General features: G+C 48.6%; 1 protein-coding gene across 5 annotated transcripts in view; it reads left to right on the top strand.

Annotated features, from left to right (window-relative positions):
- Atp2b4 (ATPase plasma membrane Ca2+ transporting 4) overlaps positions 1–19,579 on the top strand; it is a 108,189-nt gene that overhangs the window by 39,370 nt on the left and 49,240 nt on the right. For all 5 annotated transcript variants that reach the window (XM_075988006.1, XM_075988009.1, XM_075988005.1 and 2 more), the window contains exon 2: positions 7,954–8,607. In XM_075988006.1, coding sequence (XP_075844121.1) covers positions 8,415–8,607 — 193 coding nt within the window. In that variant the 5' untranslated portion in view covers positions 7,954–8,414. The remainder of the gene's footprint in view (positions 1–7,953; positions 8,608–19,579) is intronic.

Genomic DNA, 19,579 nt, shown 5'->3' with positions numbered 1-19,579 from the left:
TGTTAGAGATGTCCAATCCCAGCTGGGTGGTGGTGCCTTTAATCCCAGCACTCTGGAGGGAGAGGCAGGGGGATCTCTGAGTTCGAGGCCAACCTGGTCTACAAAGCGAGTTCCAGGACAGGCTCCAAAGCTACAGAGAAACCCTGCCACTAAAAATCAAAAAGAAAGGAAGGAAGGAAGGAAGGAAGGAAGGAAGGAAGGAAGGAAGGAAGGAAGGAAGGAAGAGAAAGAGGGAGGTGGGTAGGTGACCATTCCCAGGCTGGTAGAGGGCCAGCTCCCAGAAGTCCTGCTGTCCCTCCCATACCCAAGGCCTTCTTTTTCTTCCCCCTCCCCCCTCCTTCTTTCTCCTTTCCCTCCTTTTTGTTTTTTAAGCCAAGCTTTTGCCATGTAGTCACAAACTCATGGTAATCCTCCTGCTTCATCCTCTCAGGTGCTGGGGTGATACGTGTATGCCACCACACCCGGATCTGGTTTTCTGGGATGTTTTCGTGTTGTTTATTTGTTTTCTTAGTAAACATCTTTTCAGCAAGCTGACCTCCCTCCTATGCCTGTGTCTTCCAGGCGGGCTAGGGTGGTAAGAGCTCTCGGTCTATGCATAGGTGGACTCATGATGACCACAGTGTGATCCTCTGGCGAGAGCCTACATCACTTGGCAATGTCACTTTGCTGTCTCTCCTATGCAGACCCTAGGCACAGAGCAGCTACCCCGGGACTCCGTTGTGGTAACAAGGGTGACGTCACCTGGGAGTGTGCAGGCCCTTTCTCCCACAGCCAAGAGAGATCGACCCTCCACTTTTCCCCCATGAACAGGACAGATTCTGATGAAATTTGCTCCTAAAAATAGCCCCAGAGGCAATCCAGCTGCTAAAAAGCCCCTTTGTTCCCTTGGAAGCAATGTGTGGAAAAACCACAGCAGCCCCAAGAAAGGCAATCGATGTCGTCCAAGAGCGCATATATACTGAGTGTTTGAATGTCCCTGCCCTTGAGCACTGAATGTGGCCCGGCAGCTTCCTGTCTCAGTTCTGAGGCGTGAGAAGCAAGTACTCCAGCTGACTGCGTTCCCAGACGTTTCTCCTGATTAGGGGGTCGGGGCAGCGAGACTGCCTGCTCCTGAGCTGCTAGGCCTTCTAGATCAGAGGTTCTCAACCTGTGGGTCGCATATCAGCCATCCTGCATCTCAGATATTTACACCATGACTCATAGCAATAAAAAATTACAGTTATGAAGCAGCAACGAAATAATCTTATGGTTGGGGTCAGCACATAAGGAGTGGTATTAAAGGGTCGCAGCATCAGGAAGGTTGAGAACTCCTGCTCCACATGGTACTGTCTCCCACCCAAAATTCACTCTCAGCCTCCTTAACCAACAGAACATTATGCTTGCTTTTTTCCTTTGTATACCCAAGACAGACAGACACACACACATACATGCACATACACATGTTCACACATGCATGCATGCGCACACGTGTGCACACACACACATGAGTCATCTAGTCACAAAAGGATGAGATGGCCTGGCCCAGTGCATCCCAGATGATCTGGAAGAGAATACCTTCCCATAGCTCTAGGTCCCAGGGGATTGCCTTTCCCATCCCAATATTAATGCTATTATAGGATGGAGCTGGGAGTGGAGGAAGGGCTGTGACATTGCCTTGGAAGGAAGGCACATTCCTGCTCCCCCACACTGGTTCCCTGTCCGTGCCATCTAATGTATCCCCAAGTCACTGACGCAGGCTGGCTCTGAGCAGGCCAGGCAGAAGCAGGCCATCAATTGTAGATCAACTTGTGGCATCTCTACAGGCTGCCTTCTTCCTGGCTCCCACAGACCTGACAAGGTTCACTGTTGTTACAGCATCCCCAGACAACACAGCTGTCCCACGATTGAAAGGTCTTGGCATTACGCTGTACTTTCTCTTTCTTCTTTTGGATGGGTGTTGTTTTCAAGACATAGTCTCATTCTGTAGCCCATCCTGGCCTCAAACTCACAGTGATCCTCCTGCCTCAGCCTCCCAAGGGCTCGGAATTACAGATGTCATCTACCATGCTTACTGGTGTGGTTGATAACTGTGGACCTTGGGGATAAATTGGGGTGGACTAGTTAATCTGTGGATTCATGGCCCACTGTTAGCATCAGGCTACGTCTGGCTCCTTTCTGCTCAGTCTTTCCCCATTTCCTGTTTCTCTTCTCTGCCTATGGGCAGCATTCTCATGGTCTAAGGTATCTCTTTGTACAAGTGTGTCCCTTAACATGTATGGAATTGTTTTGGACACATGTCTTTGAACTCTTGTAAAAGCTGTTACTGTTAGCCTCTTCCACCAAGCATGGTGTTTTATACTTTGGCTTGGAAATACCTGATGGCTTTGGAGAGGAGGCTGGTTATGGCTCTCTGAGGTCACATTTCCCTCATGCCAGTCCTGCGTTTCTTTCTTCCTCATGTGTCTCAGGTTGGCCTTCAACTGCTCCCCCTCCTGAGTGCCGAGGTGGGTTTAGAGGCCCGCACTGCCACATCTAACCAGGAAGCAGTATTCTCCAGGAAGGACCGGCCCACTACGCCCCAGGTCTGGGAGCTAACTAAGTACAGCATCAGGTTCCTGGATCTGGCCGCCGCAGGGTGCCAGCCTGTGACCAATGCCCCTGCTCCCACTTGGCTTCCTGTTGTGAGCGTAGCTAATGGGGAATGATGAGAAGCAGTACCACTGCCACCCGAACATCACCACACTCTGGCAAAGGTTTTTTTAAAATTACATTTACTTATTTTTATCAGGGAGTGTATATACGGAGGCATGTGTGTCAAGGCCCATGTGTGGATGTCAGAAGACAGCTTGTGGGTGTCCTTTCTCTCTTTCTACCATGTGTCCTCAGAGATCAGACTGGGGTCATCTGTCTTGGCAGCAAGTCCCTTTATCCTCTGGGCTATCTCACTGGCCCTCTTTGTTCCTGTCTAGACAGGATCTCATGCAGGCCAGGCTGACTTCAAACTCAGTATATAAGCTGGACTTGAACTCTTGATCTCCCGCCTCTACCGAGCATTAGGACTGCAGGTGTTCGCTGTCACTCTGGCTCTGGCTTATGTGGTTCTGCGGCTGGAACTCAGGGCCTCCTACATGCTAGGCAAGCACGCTAACATACCCCAGCCTACCTGATAGCTTTCTTGATGGGAAATAGTTCTTCGGAAAGTGTTGGAATGCCAGAGAGGAGCAGACCTGAGCAGGGCCTCTCAGTGCAGGTCACTGCGGGTTGAAAGGCCAGGAGATGCGGAACAGGAGTAGAGCCATACTCCTGGGCTCTTCTCAGGTGGGGTCTGCATGCTCCTAGAGCTGTGACGGTCTAGAGCCCGGCTCCCTCTGCTTTGGAGTGGTGGGATGGTGTCAGCGTGGTGATGTGGAATGGATGAGAGGAAGGTCTGGGCGATGTCTTCCCATGGGGAGCTTTGGGTCTACCACTGCTGTTTCAACTCAAAAGCTGTTTCACCTGTTTCAAAGCCTTTATGGGGCATGAGCAAGGGACCAATGGGTTTCTGTGGCCCCTTGAAGTTTAGGGAGTAAATCTTTAGCTTTATTTTTATTTTCCTATAGCTTTGGTCTTGTTTTTGAGGTAGGGTGGCATTGGATTCAGGTTAGAGCTCAACCCTGACTCTCCTTGTCTGCTGTAAAATAAGGCTGTTGAGCTTCAGTGACACAGAGCACGTAATAATAACTACTGGGCACACAGCGGCCAGTCCTTTCAGCCACTGTACTAAGTACTGGATACTATTTGCATTCATATTATATATACTTAGTATCATTCTCATTTCCACTGGAAGTCTCAAGTATAGTGCCGAACACATTGCATGTGCTCAGTATTTTCCTCCCTCCCTACCTCTCTTCACCCCTGCTCTTCTCCTGAGTGTGAGAAAAGTGGTCCCTCATTTGGGACGAGGGGAACTAATCGGAGAAGATGGCAGGTGCCACTGGGGGCCTGAGAAATAGCTTCCAGACTTCAGCCTGGTGTATCCCATAGACAAGGCGAGCCTTCTCACCCCCGAGAGCTCGCCTCTGTACCCTCACACCATGCTTGATAGTGATTCCTGAAGTGTTCCCAAGTGCTATCAACCTACCCTAAGGCAAAAGAACAGAACAGGGTAGGACACAAAAGTCTGCTGTCCTGAGCAGCCTCCGTAGAATGACCCATGTCACCTCTTACCACAAGCAGGCCTGTCCACAGGGCTGCGCATGCCTGAAGCCTGACCCCAAGCCCATTTCTAAGCATGCTTTGTTGCCTGTGCCAGAGCCGGTTTCAGATGCGTGGGATGATCAGGGGACAGGTTCCTGCCATCAAAAGTGACTCCTCTGTCACCTGCACAGACAATTTCAACTTTCCCTGATGGTCTGGGGACAAATTCTTTCTTCAGTACCTTAGGAGAGGCTCGTGGAGTAAGGGGCTCCGTGGACAGAACTGGAGGAAAGGCTGTCAAGCTGTTATGACTTGGGTCGTAGGGTTTTCTCCTTGTTTGGGGTACTTGCTAATGGATCTCATTAGACTCGGCTTATCAGGAAGTGTGGGGTGGCATGCCTCTCAGGTGCACCCGGAAGCAGGGCTGGATGATCATGTGAAGCAATGTGATTTCTGGTCCCCGGAAGAAAGGATGGGACTTCAGCCTTCTAGCCTATCATCCCCTAGGACGGAGAACATTACCTAGCCCAGAATGCTTCCCTCCGAGGGACTGACTAATCGTGACCTGACGGAGGTTGTGCCTCCGTGGCTGGAAGACTGTAAGGCTCAGATTCTTCAGTACTTGCCTAACAAAGGTAGGAGCAAGCTCAGCAGTTACTAAGAGCTCACAGCCTAGAGACCTCATGTGTCTGCATGGTGCACAGGGACTTTAGTAGATCCCACTGAAACTTGAGGTCTCCGTCACACACTGCTCCTTGGACTCTGTACCCATGGTTGGATAGCTGACCTGCCCTGCATATGTCTCTGCCCCTCCTGGAGCAGTTCGGTAGCATTCTGTCTTCTAATCGTCTGTACCCTCTTCCGTGGGCTGTCGCTGTGAAAGGAAGACTTTCTCCTTCTTGAACCTGAGGAGAGATTCGAAGTAATGAATCCCTGGCTTCACAGAGTAAGCACTGTAGTGGACAGGGACAGAAAAAATAAAAAGCTTCTGTCAAGAGTAGTGGCTCACACCTGTAATCCCAGCCCTTGAGAGGCAGCAGCTAGAGGATCGTGAATTTACAACTAGACTGGACTATATAGTGAGTTCCAGGCCAGCCTGGGCTCCAATGCAAGCCTGACTTTTAAAAGAAATAATAAATAAATAAAAGGAAAGAAAAGAAAGGAAAAAGTATAAGCTGGAGAGATGACTCGGCAGCTAAGAGCATTGGCTGCTCTTCTAGAGGACTCAGGTTCTGTTCTGTTCCCAGCACCCACATGGCAGCTCACAACCATACAAAACTCAAGTTCCAGGCGTCTGACATCTTCTGGCCTCGCCTCCTTTGGTTCCTTCTAGCTTGCAAGTGTTGTTCAAATATGCATGCAGTCAAAATGTCCATATGCATAAAATTAAAAAAAGCTGAATTAAAAAAAGTAAAAATCTGCTGGGTGATGGTGGTACATACCTATAATCCCAGCAATTGGGAGGTAGAAGCTGGCAGATCTCAGAGTTGGAGGTCATCCTGGTCTACAGGGCGAGTTCCAGAACAGCCAAGGCTACACAGAGGAACCCTGTCTCAATTGAGAAAGCGGGGGTGGTGGGGGAGAAAAGTAAACTCTGATTCCCAGCTCCATGTTCATCAGCAATGTCTTGGGCATCCTCTGCAAGATCAAGGGTCTCTACCTAAGGGTCAGGATGGGTCTCTTGCTGCTCTAGTCCCTCTCACGTCTTGCAGGCTCAGAGAACTAAACTAAGGAGAGTCCTGTGACAGCTGGTGAGGGAAGATGCATCCCAAGATACCCACTGTTCAGTAGAACAGAACCCTGTGCATACTCATACATACAAGATATTTTCTCTAAAAGAAAATACTTATTATAACATTTAATTTTAGAGGCAAGGCCTTGCTTTACAGGCACAAAAACTGGGGCAATAGCCCAGTTGGTAAAGTGCTTGCCATGCAAGCATGGAGACGTGAGTTCAAGCCCCATCACTCCCATAAAAAGTCAGGATGGTGGCATGTGCTTGTAATCCCAGCTCCGGAAAGGCAAAGACAAAAGGATCTCTGGAGGTCACTGGCTAGCCAGCCTAGTCTAACTGGGGAGCTCTAGGTCAACGAGACACCCTGGCCCAAAGTTTACCTCTAAGCATATCTATACGCACAAACATGTGCATATACCTATGTGTGCATGCATGTGCGCGCACACACACACACGCGTGCATACACACACAGTAGATAGTAAGTTAGATACAGTAAGAAATTAACAAAAGTAATAACAAAATTGGGCAATTATGACAGCATAGTTATGTGAATATGTGCTCCCTTCTTGCGCCGTCCTCAATTCTCCTCCCCACAGGATTTGAGTAGGAAGGGACAGCTAGTGTTGCTCCTGCTCCTATGCCAGTCTGAACGAGGGAGTTAGGCCCACAGCCTCGGGCCCTTTTCACACGTGTCTCTCAGGATTCCTTGCTTGCTTGACTTACTGTAAGTCAGAGTACAAGGATATTGATGAGGTATGCTAGCCGAGGGAGGGGTGCGACACCCTCCTTCCCAGAGGAACCTGCCTGGAACAGGATTGGGTGGAATCCGCAGGGGCTTTGATCAGATCAGTTTCTGGAGAAAATATCTGATAAAAAAAAAAAAGAACCAAGACCTTATCTGTTGATTCTTGATTTTGTTCACATTTTGGAAGCCAGGATGGCATCTGTTTATTACCCAGCCAATTGAAGTGCCTTGCCAGCCTCTGGCAGCATAGCCCAATTGCGGAGTGGGTATTTACCATGGGCCTTACATGTTTGGGTGCTATATTTAGTGAGAGCCCTCACATTGGAACCGCTGATGTGTGGCATGTGTCAGACCTCGTCTGCAGCCGAGCACAGGGCTCAGCTCAGTCTCTGTGCCACCTTCAGCCCTGATCGTCCTTACAGTTAGCTATATCACACACTCAGCCAGTCTGTGCTCCAGGTAGCCCTTGTCTCTCTGAGGGAGAAATGCCGCCTCTCTCTGAGATGTCACTGTACTAACGTGAGACCCTCTGGTGCTTCCTCACGCTGATGACTGTTGGGGCCTGGGCACCAGCTGAATTTCTCTCTCCTACCTTGGAGAAACTTGAACACTCACAGGTTTCAGACTTGCTATCTTTCTTCCTCAGAGGTCTATCTGCCCTTTATAGGGAAAAAAATGATTCCACCCTGTATCATAAACGCCAGAGCATTTTACTCTTTTCTCACCAGGAAAAGCCGCTGGGAGGGCTTAGCCCTACGACCAAAGTTTGATGCCAGATAATTGCCCTAGGTTGCTAAATTTTCATACCACTGAAGGCTGAGTGTTTTAAGGAACCCTTTATCGGCCTGTCTTCCTGGTTTGTAATTGTCTGTGTTGGGAATAGGGAAGAGTATGGCTCATAAGAGTATGGCCATCCTCCAGATCCTTGGGTCTAGATTTCTTTTCTGATTCTTCTCTCACCTTACAGGAAAAGCCAGACTAAACTATCCTGTAATCAACATTTCCTGGGAGGCTATGGGGAGGCATTAAAGGTTGTAACCTTTTATATGTAAGTTTCTTAAATTAATTTGTGTGCCTTTGTTTGGTAGAAGTGAGACTTAAAGATGATGTTTCTGAGATAAATTCTCTACATTACCAGTCAACAGGCCCGCCCAGGGCCTCCCATGGGTCTGGCCACTCAGCTTAGGCCTCAGCTATCAGTTCCGTTCAGACACCAACTGTCATTTAAACCCTTGTGCTGGGAAAAACCTTGCAGATCCTGGATCCTCATGGCTGTTCTAATTGTTTCTTTTTGTCCTTTTTTGCATCTCTATTCCAGAGACCTAGCTGTCATCGTTATCCAGGGAGCCCTCCTCTTTCTCCTGACGACACTGCTCTACCATCGCAGTTGCTGGTTGTTGCTAGGGTTGCCTCCATGGTAACATGCTTATCCCGTTTACTCTTCTATATGGACAAGTAGTCTAAGCTAGGAACCTTCCTACTCTGGACAACTGTTTTCATCATCACCTAGAGGACAACAATCAGCGTGACGCCAAGTCCCTTTTCTACTAAGTTCCCCAACCTCTTCCTCCTCTCACAGTAGACTTGATACAGAAGGGAAGATCTAGGTTTGGTATTACTACTCTGAAGCTTACTGCACAAGATATTGCCAATTTATCCCCTAACTGGGCTCCCAGCGAAGAAAGAAGTGGGAAGAAACAGGGAAGAGAAGGCAAGAGACACTGATCAGTTGGAGGGAAACTCTACATCTTCTCTGAGAGTCTGGTAACTGCAGGCAAAATGACGAACCCATCAGGACATAGCTTGGGGAGGAACTCGGTAGGTGAGAACTATGAAGGGGAGTTTGGCTGCACGTTAATGGACCTGAGAAAGCTCATGGAGCTTCGTTCGGCGGACGCAGTCGCCCAGATCAATACCCACTATGGAGGTGTACAGGATATCTGCGCCAGACTGAAAACCTCCCCTATAGAAGGTAAAGGCCATTTCAAGGGCTGGGGATTGGAGGACAGTGACTAGGATTTTGAAATATTATTTTCCAACTTCTAGGGAAGATAGATTTCTGGAGACCCAACAGGTTGGTTTTCGTCTTTTGGGAAGAGTACGGTCATCTAAAGTATTAGAAGGAGGGAGGCCACGGAGATCAGTTTCTCCCCTGATGTGTTTATGCGCTATGATTTGTCAAAACGTTCTTTCCTCCTGTTTCTTCATCAGCCTGTACTAGTCTGTGATTTAGATATATTTATCAGTATGTAATCAATTCCCCATTCTGTCAGTCTTTGATTACAGAAGAATTTAAGATAGAATTCTTCCTCACACTGATCCTAAAGTTCAGTGACTGAGAAAGGGCCACAGGAAGTAGTGTTCCAGCCATCTGAGTATCTTTTTGTACAGTTAGAAACGGGATGGCAAGGCCTAAGTGTGTATTTTGGTCAATTGCTATTTTCTGTCTTGCGGTTACTGATTTTTTTTTAAATCCTGTCTGATAAACTTTTTTCCCCACCGTGTAGGGATCAAACCCAGGCCTTTGCACAAGCCCCCTGCCCTCACCACCACCACCACTAAGCTACAGTGTCAGCCCTCTTTTTTACTTTTTATTTAAGACAGATTCTCACTACATTGCCCAGGTTGGACTTGAACTCACTCTGTAGCGTAGGCAGGCTTTCAGATCATGATTCTCCTGCCTGTCTCCAAGCAGACGGGATTGCAGGCCTGGTATATAGCTCAGAAGCTTTGAGTTCAGGTGTTTGAAATAATGTTTATATTTAGCCCATAGAGTTACTGGGATTAAATAGTACAGTGCATGTGTTTGTGTGTACGTGTGAAAACTGATAACAAGTGTTGAAAAAATTAAGCAGAGCACATGTGCCTGGAGATTTTGCCAGAATATGAGTGTCCATAAGTTTCAAAGAATCATAATCTCTAATATGGCTAAGGTATGTGCGACCGCAACTGTTGTCTGTCTCCCATGCTCCCTGTCACCTCAGAGGCTGAAGATGGCAGTGGTTGGTTGCCATCAGGGAGCTCCCCTGGGCCTTCTAGCTTATGTCTAATACTCGGGACACTCTCCACTTCCTGCCAGCTCAAGTTGGGTTTTTTTGTTTGTTTGTTTGTTTTTAATTTATTGAAACAAGGTCTCACTTTGGAGCCCAGGATGGTCTTGAACTCACCCCAGTTATCCTGCTTCAGCCTCCCAAGTGCTGGGATTTACAGGCAAGCATTGCCACACCCACCATGTCCTCCTGTTGTCCCCCACCACCATCCCCAAGACATTATCACCCTGCCACCAAGGCTGACCTGGAACCTGTGATCCTCCTGCTTCAGCCTTTCTAAGTGTCATGTACCACCAAGCCTGTGTCCTTTGAGCTTCTTTCTCAGTGACGTATAGCAGTGTGGGCTCTAAGGAGAGGATGTACCAGGTGGTGCTTTCCTGAGACCTGCAGGTTTTTCTTTACAGACACCCATCAGAACTGAGGCTGGGTGTATTGTTCAGGTCAGATGTTTCTTCCACAAAGTAGACTCAGGAATCCAATAAGCTAAAACCTGGGGGCTCCTAAGAGCAGGATCCAGACTTTCCTCCCGTTTCCCTAATCCTTTCATGGAATTATGACAATTTACCTTCTAAAAAAAATTACCGGAAGACCACTCGTTGATGCCACTCAGGCTATGATTTTATCACCTGTAGGAGGCTCCTGCTGATTCATACTGGGAATAAAGATAAGGGAGTGAGCTTGAATTCTAGTTAGAAAACAAGATGAAATAAGTTTGAGTAGATTGGAGTGGAGGAGCGTTTGCCAGAAGTCCTGGTTACTCTGGGAATTTCATGAGTCTGGGAATTTGAAACTAGCCTGACTTTTGGGTCAGAGGGCTGGTGGTGAGGGAAATAGAGCATGGCCCTTTTTCTTTTATTGTTGGCTTGGATTGACAGCATGTTTAGTGTAGATGCAACTTTTCAAATTGTGGCTAATAAGGAGGCTTAAGGACACTTGGGGGTTTTGACACTAACATGATTTTGTTGGCCTCTATACAATTCTAGAGGCAGACAGGACTTGGGTTTTTTTTTTTTTTCCTTTTTATTGATTGAGTTTGCTGTTTGACTAGAACTTAAACTTAATATTCTCTGCTAAGCTAAAGAGTTTTAATGACCTGCCTGAGGTCTTTGTACCAGGAGAGCAGTGTCGATTTTCTGGCTCACAGTCTATTAATGTTCTGTTTCCTCTTGTGCACAGAAGTGCAGAGGACCTAAAGTTCATTTTGTATTTTAAAAGGTGTTTTGTGTGTGTGTGTGCGCGCGCGCTAGCGTGCACCTGAGTGAATTTATGTACATCATGGATGCTGATGCCAGAAGTTAGTGTCATAGATCCCCTGAAACTGACTTAGAGTTTCTGTTGCTGTGAAGAGACACCATGATCATGGCAACTTTTATAAAAGAAAGCATTTAATTGGGGCTGTTTTACAGTTTCAGAGGTTTAGTCCATTATCATCATGGCAAGCAAGCAGACACGGTGCTGGAAAAGGAGCTGAGAGTCCTACATTTTGATCTTCAGGCAGCCCCAAAAGAACTATGTGCCACTGAACCTACACTTAAACATCTGAGCCCTCAAAGCGCCCCTCCCCCGCAGTGGCACACTTCCTCCAACAAGGCCGTACCTCCTCATAGTGCCAGTCCCCATGGGCCAAACAGTCAAACACACGAGTTTATGGTGGCCATACCTACTCAGCCCACCATACAGTTACGTGTAACTGTGAGCTGACATGTGGGTACTGGAAACTGAATTCAGATCCTCTGCAAGAGTAGTAAGCTCTTTGAACTGCTGAGCCACCTTTCCAGCGCCTGGTTTTGAATTTTAATGTCTGATAGATGTGGAAGCGGGTCAATGCACCCGCTAGGACTATGCCAGCATTGCACTAATGTGTTGGGGCAACAGTTGCTCCTCAGCCCAGAGTAGGTTAGAATAAAGAAGACCCTGAGCAGGGAGAGGGGTTGGTGCTGGACAACCTCAGCATTCAACAGTGAGTATCCACAAAGTTGAGAGGGCGACCAAAAAAGAGGAGGGACATTTAGAGAAATAAGAAGGGGAGGGAAGATGTGGAAGAAGCCAGGGGCTCCAGTCTAAATTTGTTTATTTATTTACTTGACGTTATGTGTGTCAGCGTTTTGTTTACATATTATGTTTATGTACCATGTGCAAACCTGTTGCCTGCAGAATTCAAATAGTGCATCAGACCCGCTGAACCTGGAGTTACAGATGGTTGTGAGCCACCATTCAGGTACTGGGAACTGAACCCAAGTCTTCTGCAAGAGCAGCAAGTGTTAGCCATCGCTCCAGCTCCCAGATACCTGTCTTTATGGCTTTGTCTAAACAAAGTTTATAGGACACTTTGTCAGTGTGGGCTTGTCAGTAGAGGGACTCGGCATTTTACCCCAGTGGAACCCTTTTTCACTTTCTTTTTTCCCCAGTTTCAAATATCTTTTTTAAAAAAGTTTATAATATTAAATTATTAATTATGTGTAATACTGGACTTCATGCCAACATTTCATACATGTGTGCGATGCATCATACATGTCTGCAGTACATTTGGTCACATTCACCATCACCCTCTCACTCTGTCTCATTCCCACTGATGACCTCATCTTTCTGACTCATCCCCCTTCCACTTTCTGGTTGTCTGTCATGCCCTCCTCCTCCTCTTCTAATGACCCATTGAATTTCACTAGAGTTGTTACATAAACATTGATGAAAAGCTGTGTACTTACTTACAGGAGCATGGGTACCTTACCAAGTACCCTGGGGGTGAAAAGTCTCTTTTCTCCCCCCCCCCCCATTATTAACTACAGATAGATCCTGGTGGGGGGGAGCGGCGCTGGATCTCATGAACCCCTCCCCCATCCCAGTTCATCTTCCTCTCAACAGAGCCTCATTGTGTAATCCAGGCTAAATTTTCAACCCTAATTCCTCCAACCCCCTTTTATTTTCTCATCTTCTCTCTCTGCCCCATTTCCAGAAGTCTCTCCGAGTCTCCTAGAGCAAAGCAGTTCAGGGGACTTGGGATAGGAAATAGCTGTTATCCTCTGAGCTGTCCCTCCCATCTCAGGACTTCCTGAGGAGGGAACACTTGGCGAATCTGGAGTGACCATCCCCTTGTCTTGAGGAGGCATGTTCTCAGTCTCAGCGCCCCTTAGTGTGGAAGGAGGAAACTGGGTGAGAGACCCTTGGACTGGATAGAAGGATGTATTCTTTCTTCCACGTAGGAGCCTTCCATGTGCCCCCTCTGCCATACCACCCTAGGTAGGAGAAAAGTTGTCTTCTGGGGAGCAGGTAGGCTGGCAGATGGGAGGAAGTTCTGGGCATAGAGAAGAAGGATCAGAAAAGGGAGCTTTAAATAAACTATAAATCACTGACATAGGGCTGCTTTTCAGTGGCTAAGACCATCTCTGTTGAATTTGGATATAATGTTGCTTGGGCTTTATGTCTCATGTGCCATCTCTAGCCTTCCACATCATCCTCCCTCCAGGACTGTACGGCAGCACAGCAGTTAAGGTCCTCTGACCTGCCTCCAACAACATGCAACAACTAGTACCTCCTCAGTGGATGGCCTCACATTGGTGACCATGACAGCACACACTGTCTCCTCCCACAGAGCCTACAAGTCAATAGAAGTTGCACACACGCATGAAAGATAATTCTCAGCTCTCGCTCTTGTGCTGTGTGGAGGAAGAAGAGTGCTGAGAGGACACACAGCACAGGAGCTAAAATGACGGATCAATGGGAAAGAGAGGGGCTTGGGAGCTCGACCCCATCCCTCGGTGGCATCTAAGGCTTGCCTAGGGATACTCCAGCATGGCCATGCTGTGTGCTGGTTGTTCCCCTTCCAGAGTCTTCCTAGTCTACAATGCGAGCATCCTTGTCTTTCCTAACTACTGAGCAGCTGTTGAGTTCGGGATGATGAAATTCTTTGGGGAATGACCAGAGGGAGGAGAACCTGTTTAAAGACAAACTAAATTATGATCTGGAGTTCACTAATTTCAAGATTTAGATGAACAACTCCTGTCACCTTAAGATCTCTGGGGTTTTGCTGTGTTCTTGCCACCATGTGCTACTTGGATGTGGACATCTTAGCACTCTCTGGAACATACTAGGATTGGGCTCTTCCTCTACAGGGCAGACTGAGATCAATCAAATCCACCCCCAGAAAGGTGCTGGGGATCAAACTGAGGTCTGCCAGTGCGAGACAGCTGCTCGTCACTAAGCTGTAATTTCTAGTAGCATTATCAATCTGGAAAGAAACTGATATATGCCCAGTAAATGTTCACTTGTGACACATCTGAACCATTGCTAGTCTGCTGCTAACACTAAATTCTTTATACAGTCAGATGTGCAGGCATAGAAATGGATCCAGGCAGTAGTGGTGCATTTGAGCCTGAGAGGCAGAGGCAGGCAGAGCTCTGTGAATCAGAGGCCAGCCTGGTCTACAGACTGAGTTCCTGGATAGACAGACAGAGCTGTTACACAGAGAAACCCTGTCTCGGAAAACTAAAACCAAAAAAAGAAGGAAGGAAAATGGAAGGAAGGAAGGAAGGAAGGAAGGAAGGAAGGAAGGAAGGAAGGAAGGAAGGAAGGAAAGAGGAAAATGGCCGAGGTAATATAGAAAGTTCTAATACTTTCTCCCTGCTCTCCAAAAGGTAGAGCATGACCTTCCCCGACCACACACACACATACTTAGATTCCACCATTTTAGGGAATGCTAGTGTTGGGGAAAGTGACGAGCTAGGTCACTGAATACAGATAGTGTAGGTGGGACAGAGGCAGGGGCCTGGCTTCTTTGGCTTTCTTTCCTCTCTAATATTCATTTTGGAATATCAGTTTGGCAGAGCTCATGAATCTGAAAGGCACAACCTCTTGTTACAGCCTCTGCCATTGCCTTCTCTGTGGACTCTTATCCCACCTCCCCTAGGGCTGCCAGGTTCCTTCCTAGCATATGTTTTGGGCCTGGCTGCAGAGACCAGCGTTCTCTGGTCCACTGGGCCATCACACCTCGGGTAAATCCGCTAGTGCTCATTTTCGGTGAGTCTCACACTGGAGGGATATCTTGCAGGGAGGTGATGGACACATGCGCACAGCCCGATCCAAACAGCGAGAAAGGGCTAACTGCCCTGGGTGTGGGCCAGTGTGAGCAGTGTGGGCCGGGCCTGTGGCTTCATTAGGGAAATTCTTAATGCCTGGTGGAGGAGTGAGTAGGGTTTCCATAACATCTAGAGGATGAGAGGATTGGAGAACGAAGGCAGGTGAAGGTGGCCTCCCGCCCCTACAGGGAAGCTTTCTGGCACCTGGGAATGTCCCTGTCTAGTTTAAATTTTATGCCTAGGGTTGAATTAGGCCAGGAGAGCAGTCCCCACCCAACCCCACACTCTGTCAACCCTTAGCCATCTAGCCCCTCCTTGCCCAAAGCTGAGCATCTGAGTTTATGGGCACCATGTACCAGGCAGGGGTTAGAGCCCTCGACAGGAGAGTACAGTGAGGTCTTCTGGATCTGGAAGTGCCCCTGCCTTTTCCTCTCCCCGGGCTTGGCACCTCAGTGCTGGGAGACTCAGGGGAGACTCGGGAACTCAGCCGCAATTCTTCCAAGTATTACATGTTCTTGAGTTTGGTTTGCCTTTTTTGTCTAATTAGTGTGTGAATAGCGGCCTTCTATTCCCTCTTCCTCTGAATTACATTCCAGCCTCTAATTTGAGGTGAGTGGGGGTTTTTTGTTGGTTGGTTGGTTGGCCTTGTATTCACATTGATTCTCCTGCCTCAACCTCTCAAATGCTGGAATGATAGGCATGCTCCATTCTTGGCTTCTGCTTTGGTTCTCTTTTTTTCTTTTTAATTTATTTTGTGTGTATGAGTGTTTTGCCAGCATATATGTATGTTCATGTCCAGTACCAGAGTACGTCAGAAGAGGCCATCAGATCCCCAGGAACTGAGCTAGAGATGACTGTGAGCCACCTTGTATGCACTGGGAATTGAACCCAGGTCCTCAGCAAGAGTAACAGAGCTCTTAACTGCTGAGCCATAGCTCCAGCTCTTTTTCTTTCTCCTTTTGAGACGGGGTCTCATGTAGTCTAGGCTGGCCTCAAACATGCTATGTAGCTATAGATGACTTTGGATTTCTGATCCTCCTGTTTACACTTCCTAAGTGCTGGGATTACAAGGTTGTACTTCCTTGCCTTGTTTTATATGGTGCTGGGGACTGAATCCACAGCTTTGTACATGTTAGGCAAGTGCCCTACCAATGGAGCTATCTCCCCAGCTCCTCCTATTTTCTCTTGAACCTTTCAGTTGTGTTACCTTGAACCTTCAGCAAGAGGGAAAGGAAATTGGTGTTCCCTCCTTGGCTGAGGCAGACAGTTGCGTTTCCCCTTAGAAGTAGGGCTTTCGCTCTTTTTATTTAGCTCAAAGGTGTGAGCACTGGGAACATGACGCTGGTGGGAAGCACATGCATGCAGCACAGGAAGGTGGCAGAGCAGAGGAATGAAGAGGGCAGATGATGCTCTGGGGACTTCCTCTTCCCTATGTCGGAGCTAGGATGGAGTAGGGGTGGGGGGTTGCTAAAGATGGACCCCGGGGAAGCTGCCACCCTGGAGGGAACACTGTTGTTGTCTAGTCCAGTGTCCTCTTTCTTTTATTGTTGTTGGTTTTGGTTTTTTTGAGACAGGGTGTCTCTGTGTATCCCTGGCTGTCCTAGAACTCACTCTGTAGACCAGGTTGGCCTCCAACTTAGAGATCCGCCTGCCTCTGCCTCCTGAGTGCTGGGATTAAAGGCATGCGCCACCACCGCCCGGTCAGTGCCCTTTTTACTTTGACCGTGTGTCTGTTCCCCTCCATCTCAGCGCTGGGAATCCAGAGCAGTGTGTCTCCTGGCTATATCTGTTGATATATATTGAGCTGAATGTGTTGAAACAGAAAAGGTGCTGTGCGTTGCTTGAAAGCACAGCTTTTGGCTAGGAAAAGGAGCCGTGTCCACCCCACAGACCCTCTGCTCTTAAGCTATTCCTCTCCTAGAAGCCTGTCCAGTATTTTAAGAAGGACTTGGAGATACATTTTTATTTTAGAGGTAAGGCCAGAGAATAGAATTCGAGTCTGTCAGCCAGGCAAGCTCTCCACCACTTAACTACATACCCGGATCTTGAAATGTACCCAGTGTCTGTTCTCGTGTTCCAAAATATGGCTGCCTTCAATCAACCTCAAGAAACTTCTCCCTTGCACTATCTGTATGGGAGAGGCTTTTCTTCTAACTTCTTTGGCACGGTATCATAATTCAGACATCTGGGAAGTCCCTCATGAAGTCTGACCTAGACCCACCCTTTCTGGGGCTGAGCTTGCTCTGATAAGAGGCGCCTCTGCCCTAGTGTCAGCAGGAGGCTGGCCCAGGCCCTTTCGTGCTCGAGTCACACCACATCAGGCTGGGCCCCACTCCTCCTGTCCTGGGTCCTACTACATAGGCTTGTAGCAGACACCAATGCTCACTGTTGCTGGCTCTGGCCTGCACAGCCTGGACAAGGACCTTACAACTCCCCAGCATGGGCGTGGGCACTGACTTCACAGATGCGCATTCCCTTTGCCCCTCCCAGCCCTAGCGCTCAGTCTGGTTCTAAGGATTAGGAGCACTCTCGGTCTGGGTGGGGCTATCTCTCTCATGTTCTCAGAGACAAATTTTCCTCATGAATTTCTCGGGAAGCCCCTTTTCCTGTGTTTTCTGTACAGTGTTCTTGCCAAGTCCTCCCTCCTCTCTCCAGCAGGCTATGTAAGTATTTGAGAAGCCACCATGGAAATCAGGGCCCAAAACCTCTTTCTGAGCTGGGCAGCTATTCATGCGAGGTTACGGCCGCTGAGCTCAGGCCTGGGAAGCCTCTCTAGGGTGGAAAGAATGGAGTGGAAAGCCCAAAGCTGGAAATTGGCAGAGCTCCCAGCCCCACATGGCTTTCCTGTGCCGCACCACATGTCAAAGAGGATTCCCAGGCTGACATCCAGGGCCCTCCCTGCCCTCCTGCCGAGTGCTCTGGGAACCCGGACAGCCACTTGACTTCTTAGGGGAGCTATTGTACAGTCTGCGTGTGACTAAGGTGGGGCAGATTGATGAGCAGAAAATAGGACATGGGTGTGGAGCGGGCGAGATGGCACAGTGAGTAAGGACTCCCACTGCCACGCTGATGGCCCGAGTCTGATCCCCCTGACCTACGTAGTGGAAGGAGAGAGCCAACTTCTACATGTGCAGCACACGTGTGTGCACAGCATGCATGTGCCTGAACACACACACACGTATGCTTCAAAGAAAAGGGCAAGAGGGAGCAAGTGTGTTCCTCTGAGAGAACATCTAGGTGAGGGCAGCTTTCACCTTGTGTATTATCTAGAATGTATTTTCCTTCATTTGCCTGAGTCCAGAAAAGGCCATCGGAGCCTTTTGATGAGCACAGGCTTCATAGGCTGGCCCACGATGATGAAGCCACCATCCCTGAGGACAGGAAAAAGGCAGAAACCAACCCCTCCAGTCATAGCCCATAAGGGCAGCGCTGGCTTGCTCAGAGGTACAGAGGGGAGTGGGCCAACCCTGTGGCGTAAGAAACAAGGTGGCAACCTTCCCATTTGCTACCAGTACTGAAACCTGGGCAGTCCCAGGAAACCTAGGGAAGTCGGTCACACTAGAATGGAGCTTTAGGGGCTGTAGAGATGGCTCAGTTGTTAAGAGCATTGACTGTTCTTTCAGAGGACCTGAGTTCAATTCCCAGTAACCACATGGTGGCTCACAACCATCTGTAATGAGATCTGGTGCCCTCTTCTGGCCTGCAGGCATACATGGAGGCAGAATGTTGTATATATAATAAAAAAATAATTTTTTTTTAAAAAAAAAGAATAGGGCTTTAGTTGAGCCCTATTGCCCTCATATCCCAGGAGCCTTTGGGTATAGGCTGGCACCCAGCTGCCTGCTGTGGGTAATGCAGACCTTGCCCCTGCTCACACCAGGAGCTCATCACCTCTTCAAGCCTTGGCTGTTTTGCACGTACAATAGGGTCCATGATAGCTGCCTCTGCTACCTTTGATATTTGGATGAGGCGCAAAGTCTGCCTGGTGAAGTACCTGTCACACAGCAATCACTTCAACGTGAGCAGCTTCATTCATTACTCATCCACTCAGTTCATTCGGCAGGCTGGAGTGTGTGTGTGTGTGTGTGTGTGTGTGTGTGTGTGTGTGTGTGTGTGTGCCAGGTGCTGCCATAGGCCTCAGAATCAAAGAAAGACAAGCACCCTGCTCTGGGAGGGATGGGGGAGTCAAGCAATAGATGAATAAGGCCTTAGTGTTAGGTAGGGATGAGAGATGTGGAGGGAAACTGGAGAGTGACCTGGGAAATGGGGAGTGCCACAGCTAAGGGCAGCCTCAGCCTCCCCAAGATGGAGACAGAGACCAGAAGGATGGGAGGGGCAGCCCAGAGAGAGGCTCGGTTGGGGAAAGAGGTGGCAACAGTGTATGCAAAGGCTGAAGTGGGAATGAGGGGTTGGTTCAGGAAGTGGGAATGGGGGTAGGTTCAGAGAGTGGGAATGGGGGGTAGGTTCAGAGAATGGGGATGGGGGGTAGGTTCAGGAAGTGGGGATGGGGGTAGGTTCAGAGAGTGGGAATGGGGGTAGGTTCAGGAAGTGGGGATAAGGGTAGGTTCAGAGAGTGGGGATGGGGGGTAGGTTCAGGAAGTGGGGATGGGGGTAGGTTCAGAGAGTGGGAATGGGGGTAGGTTCAGGAAGTGGGGATGGGGGTAGGTTCAGAGAGTGGGGATGGGGGGTAGGTTCAGGAAGTGGGGATGGGGGTAGGTTCAGAGAGTGGGGATGGGGGGGGTAGGTTCAGAGAGTGGGAATGGGGGGTAGGTTCAGAGAATGGGGATGGGGGTAGGTTCAGGAAGTGGGGATGGGGGTAGGT

Source organism: Microtus pennsylvanicus, chromosome 10 (genome assembly GCF_037038515.1).
Source record: "Microtus pennsylvanicus isolate mMicPen1 chromosome 10, mMicPen1.hap1, whole genome shotgun sequence".
Lineage (NCBI taxonomy): Eukaryota > Metazoa > Chordata > Mammalia > Rodentia > Cricetidae > Microtus > Microtus pennsylvanicus.
Note: the sequence above shows the minus strand (reverse complement) of the source record. Positions and strands in the feature narration are given on the sequence as shown.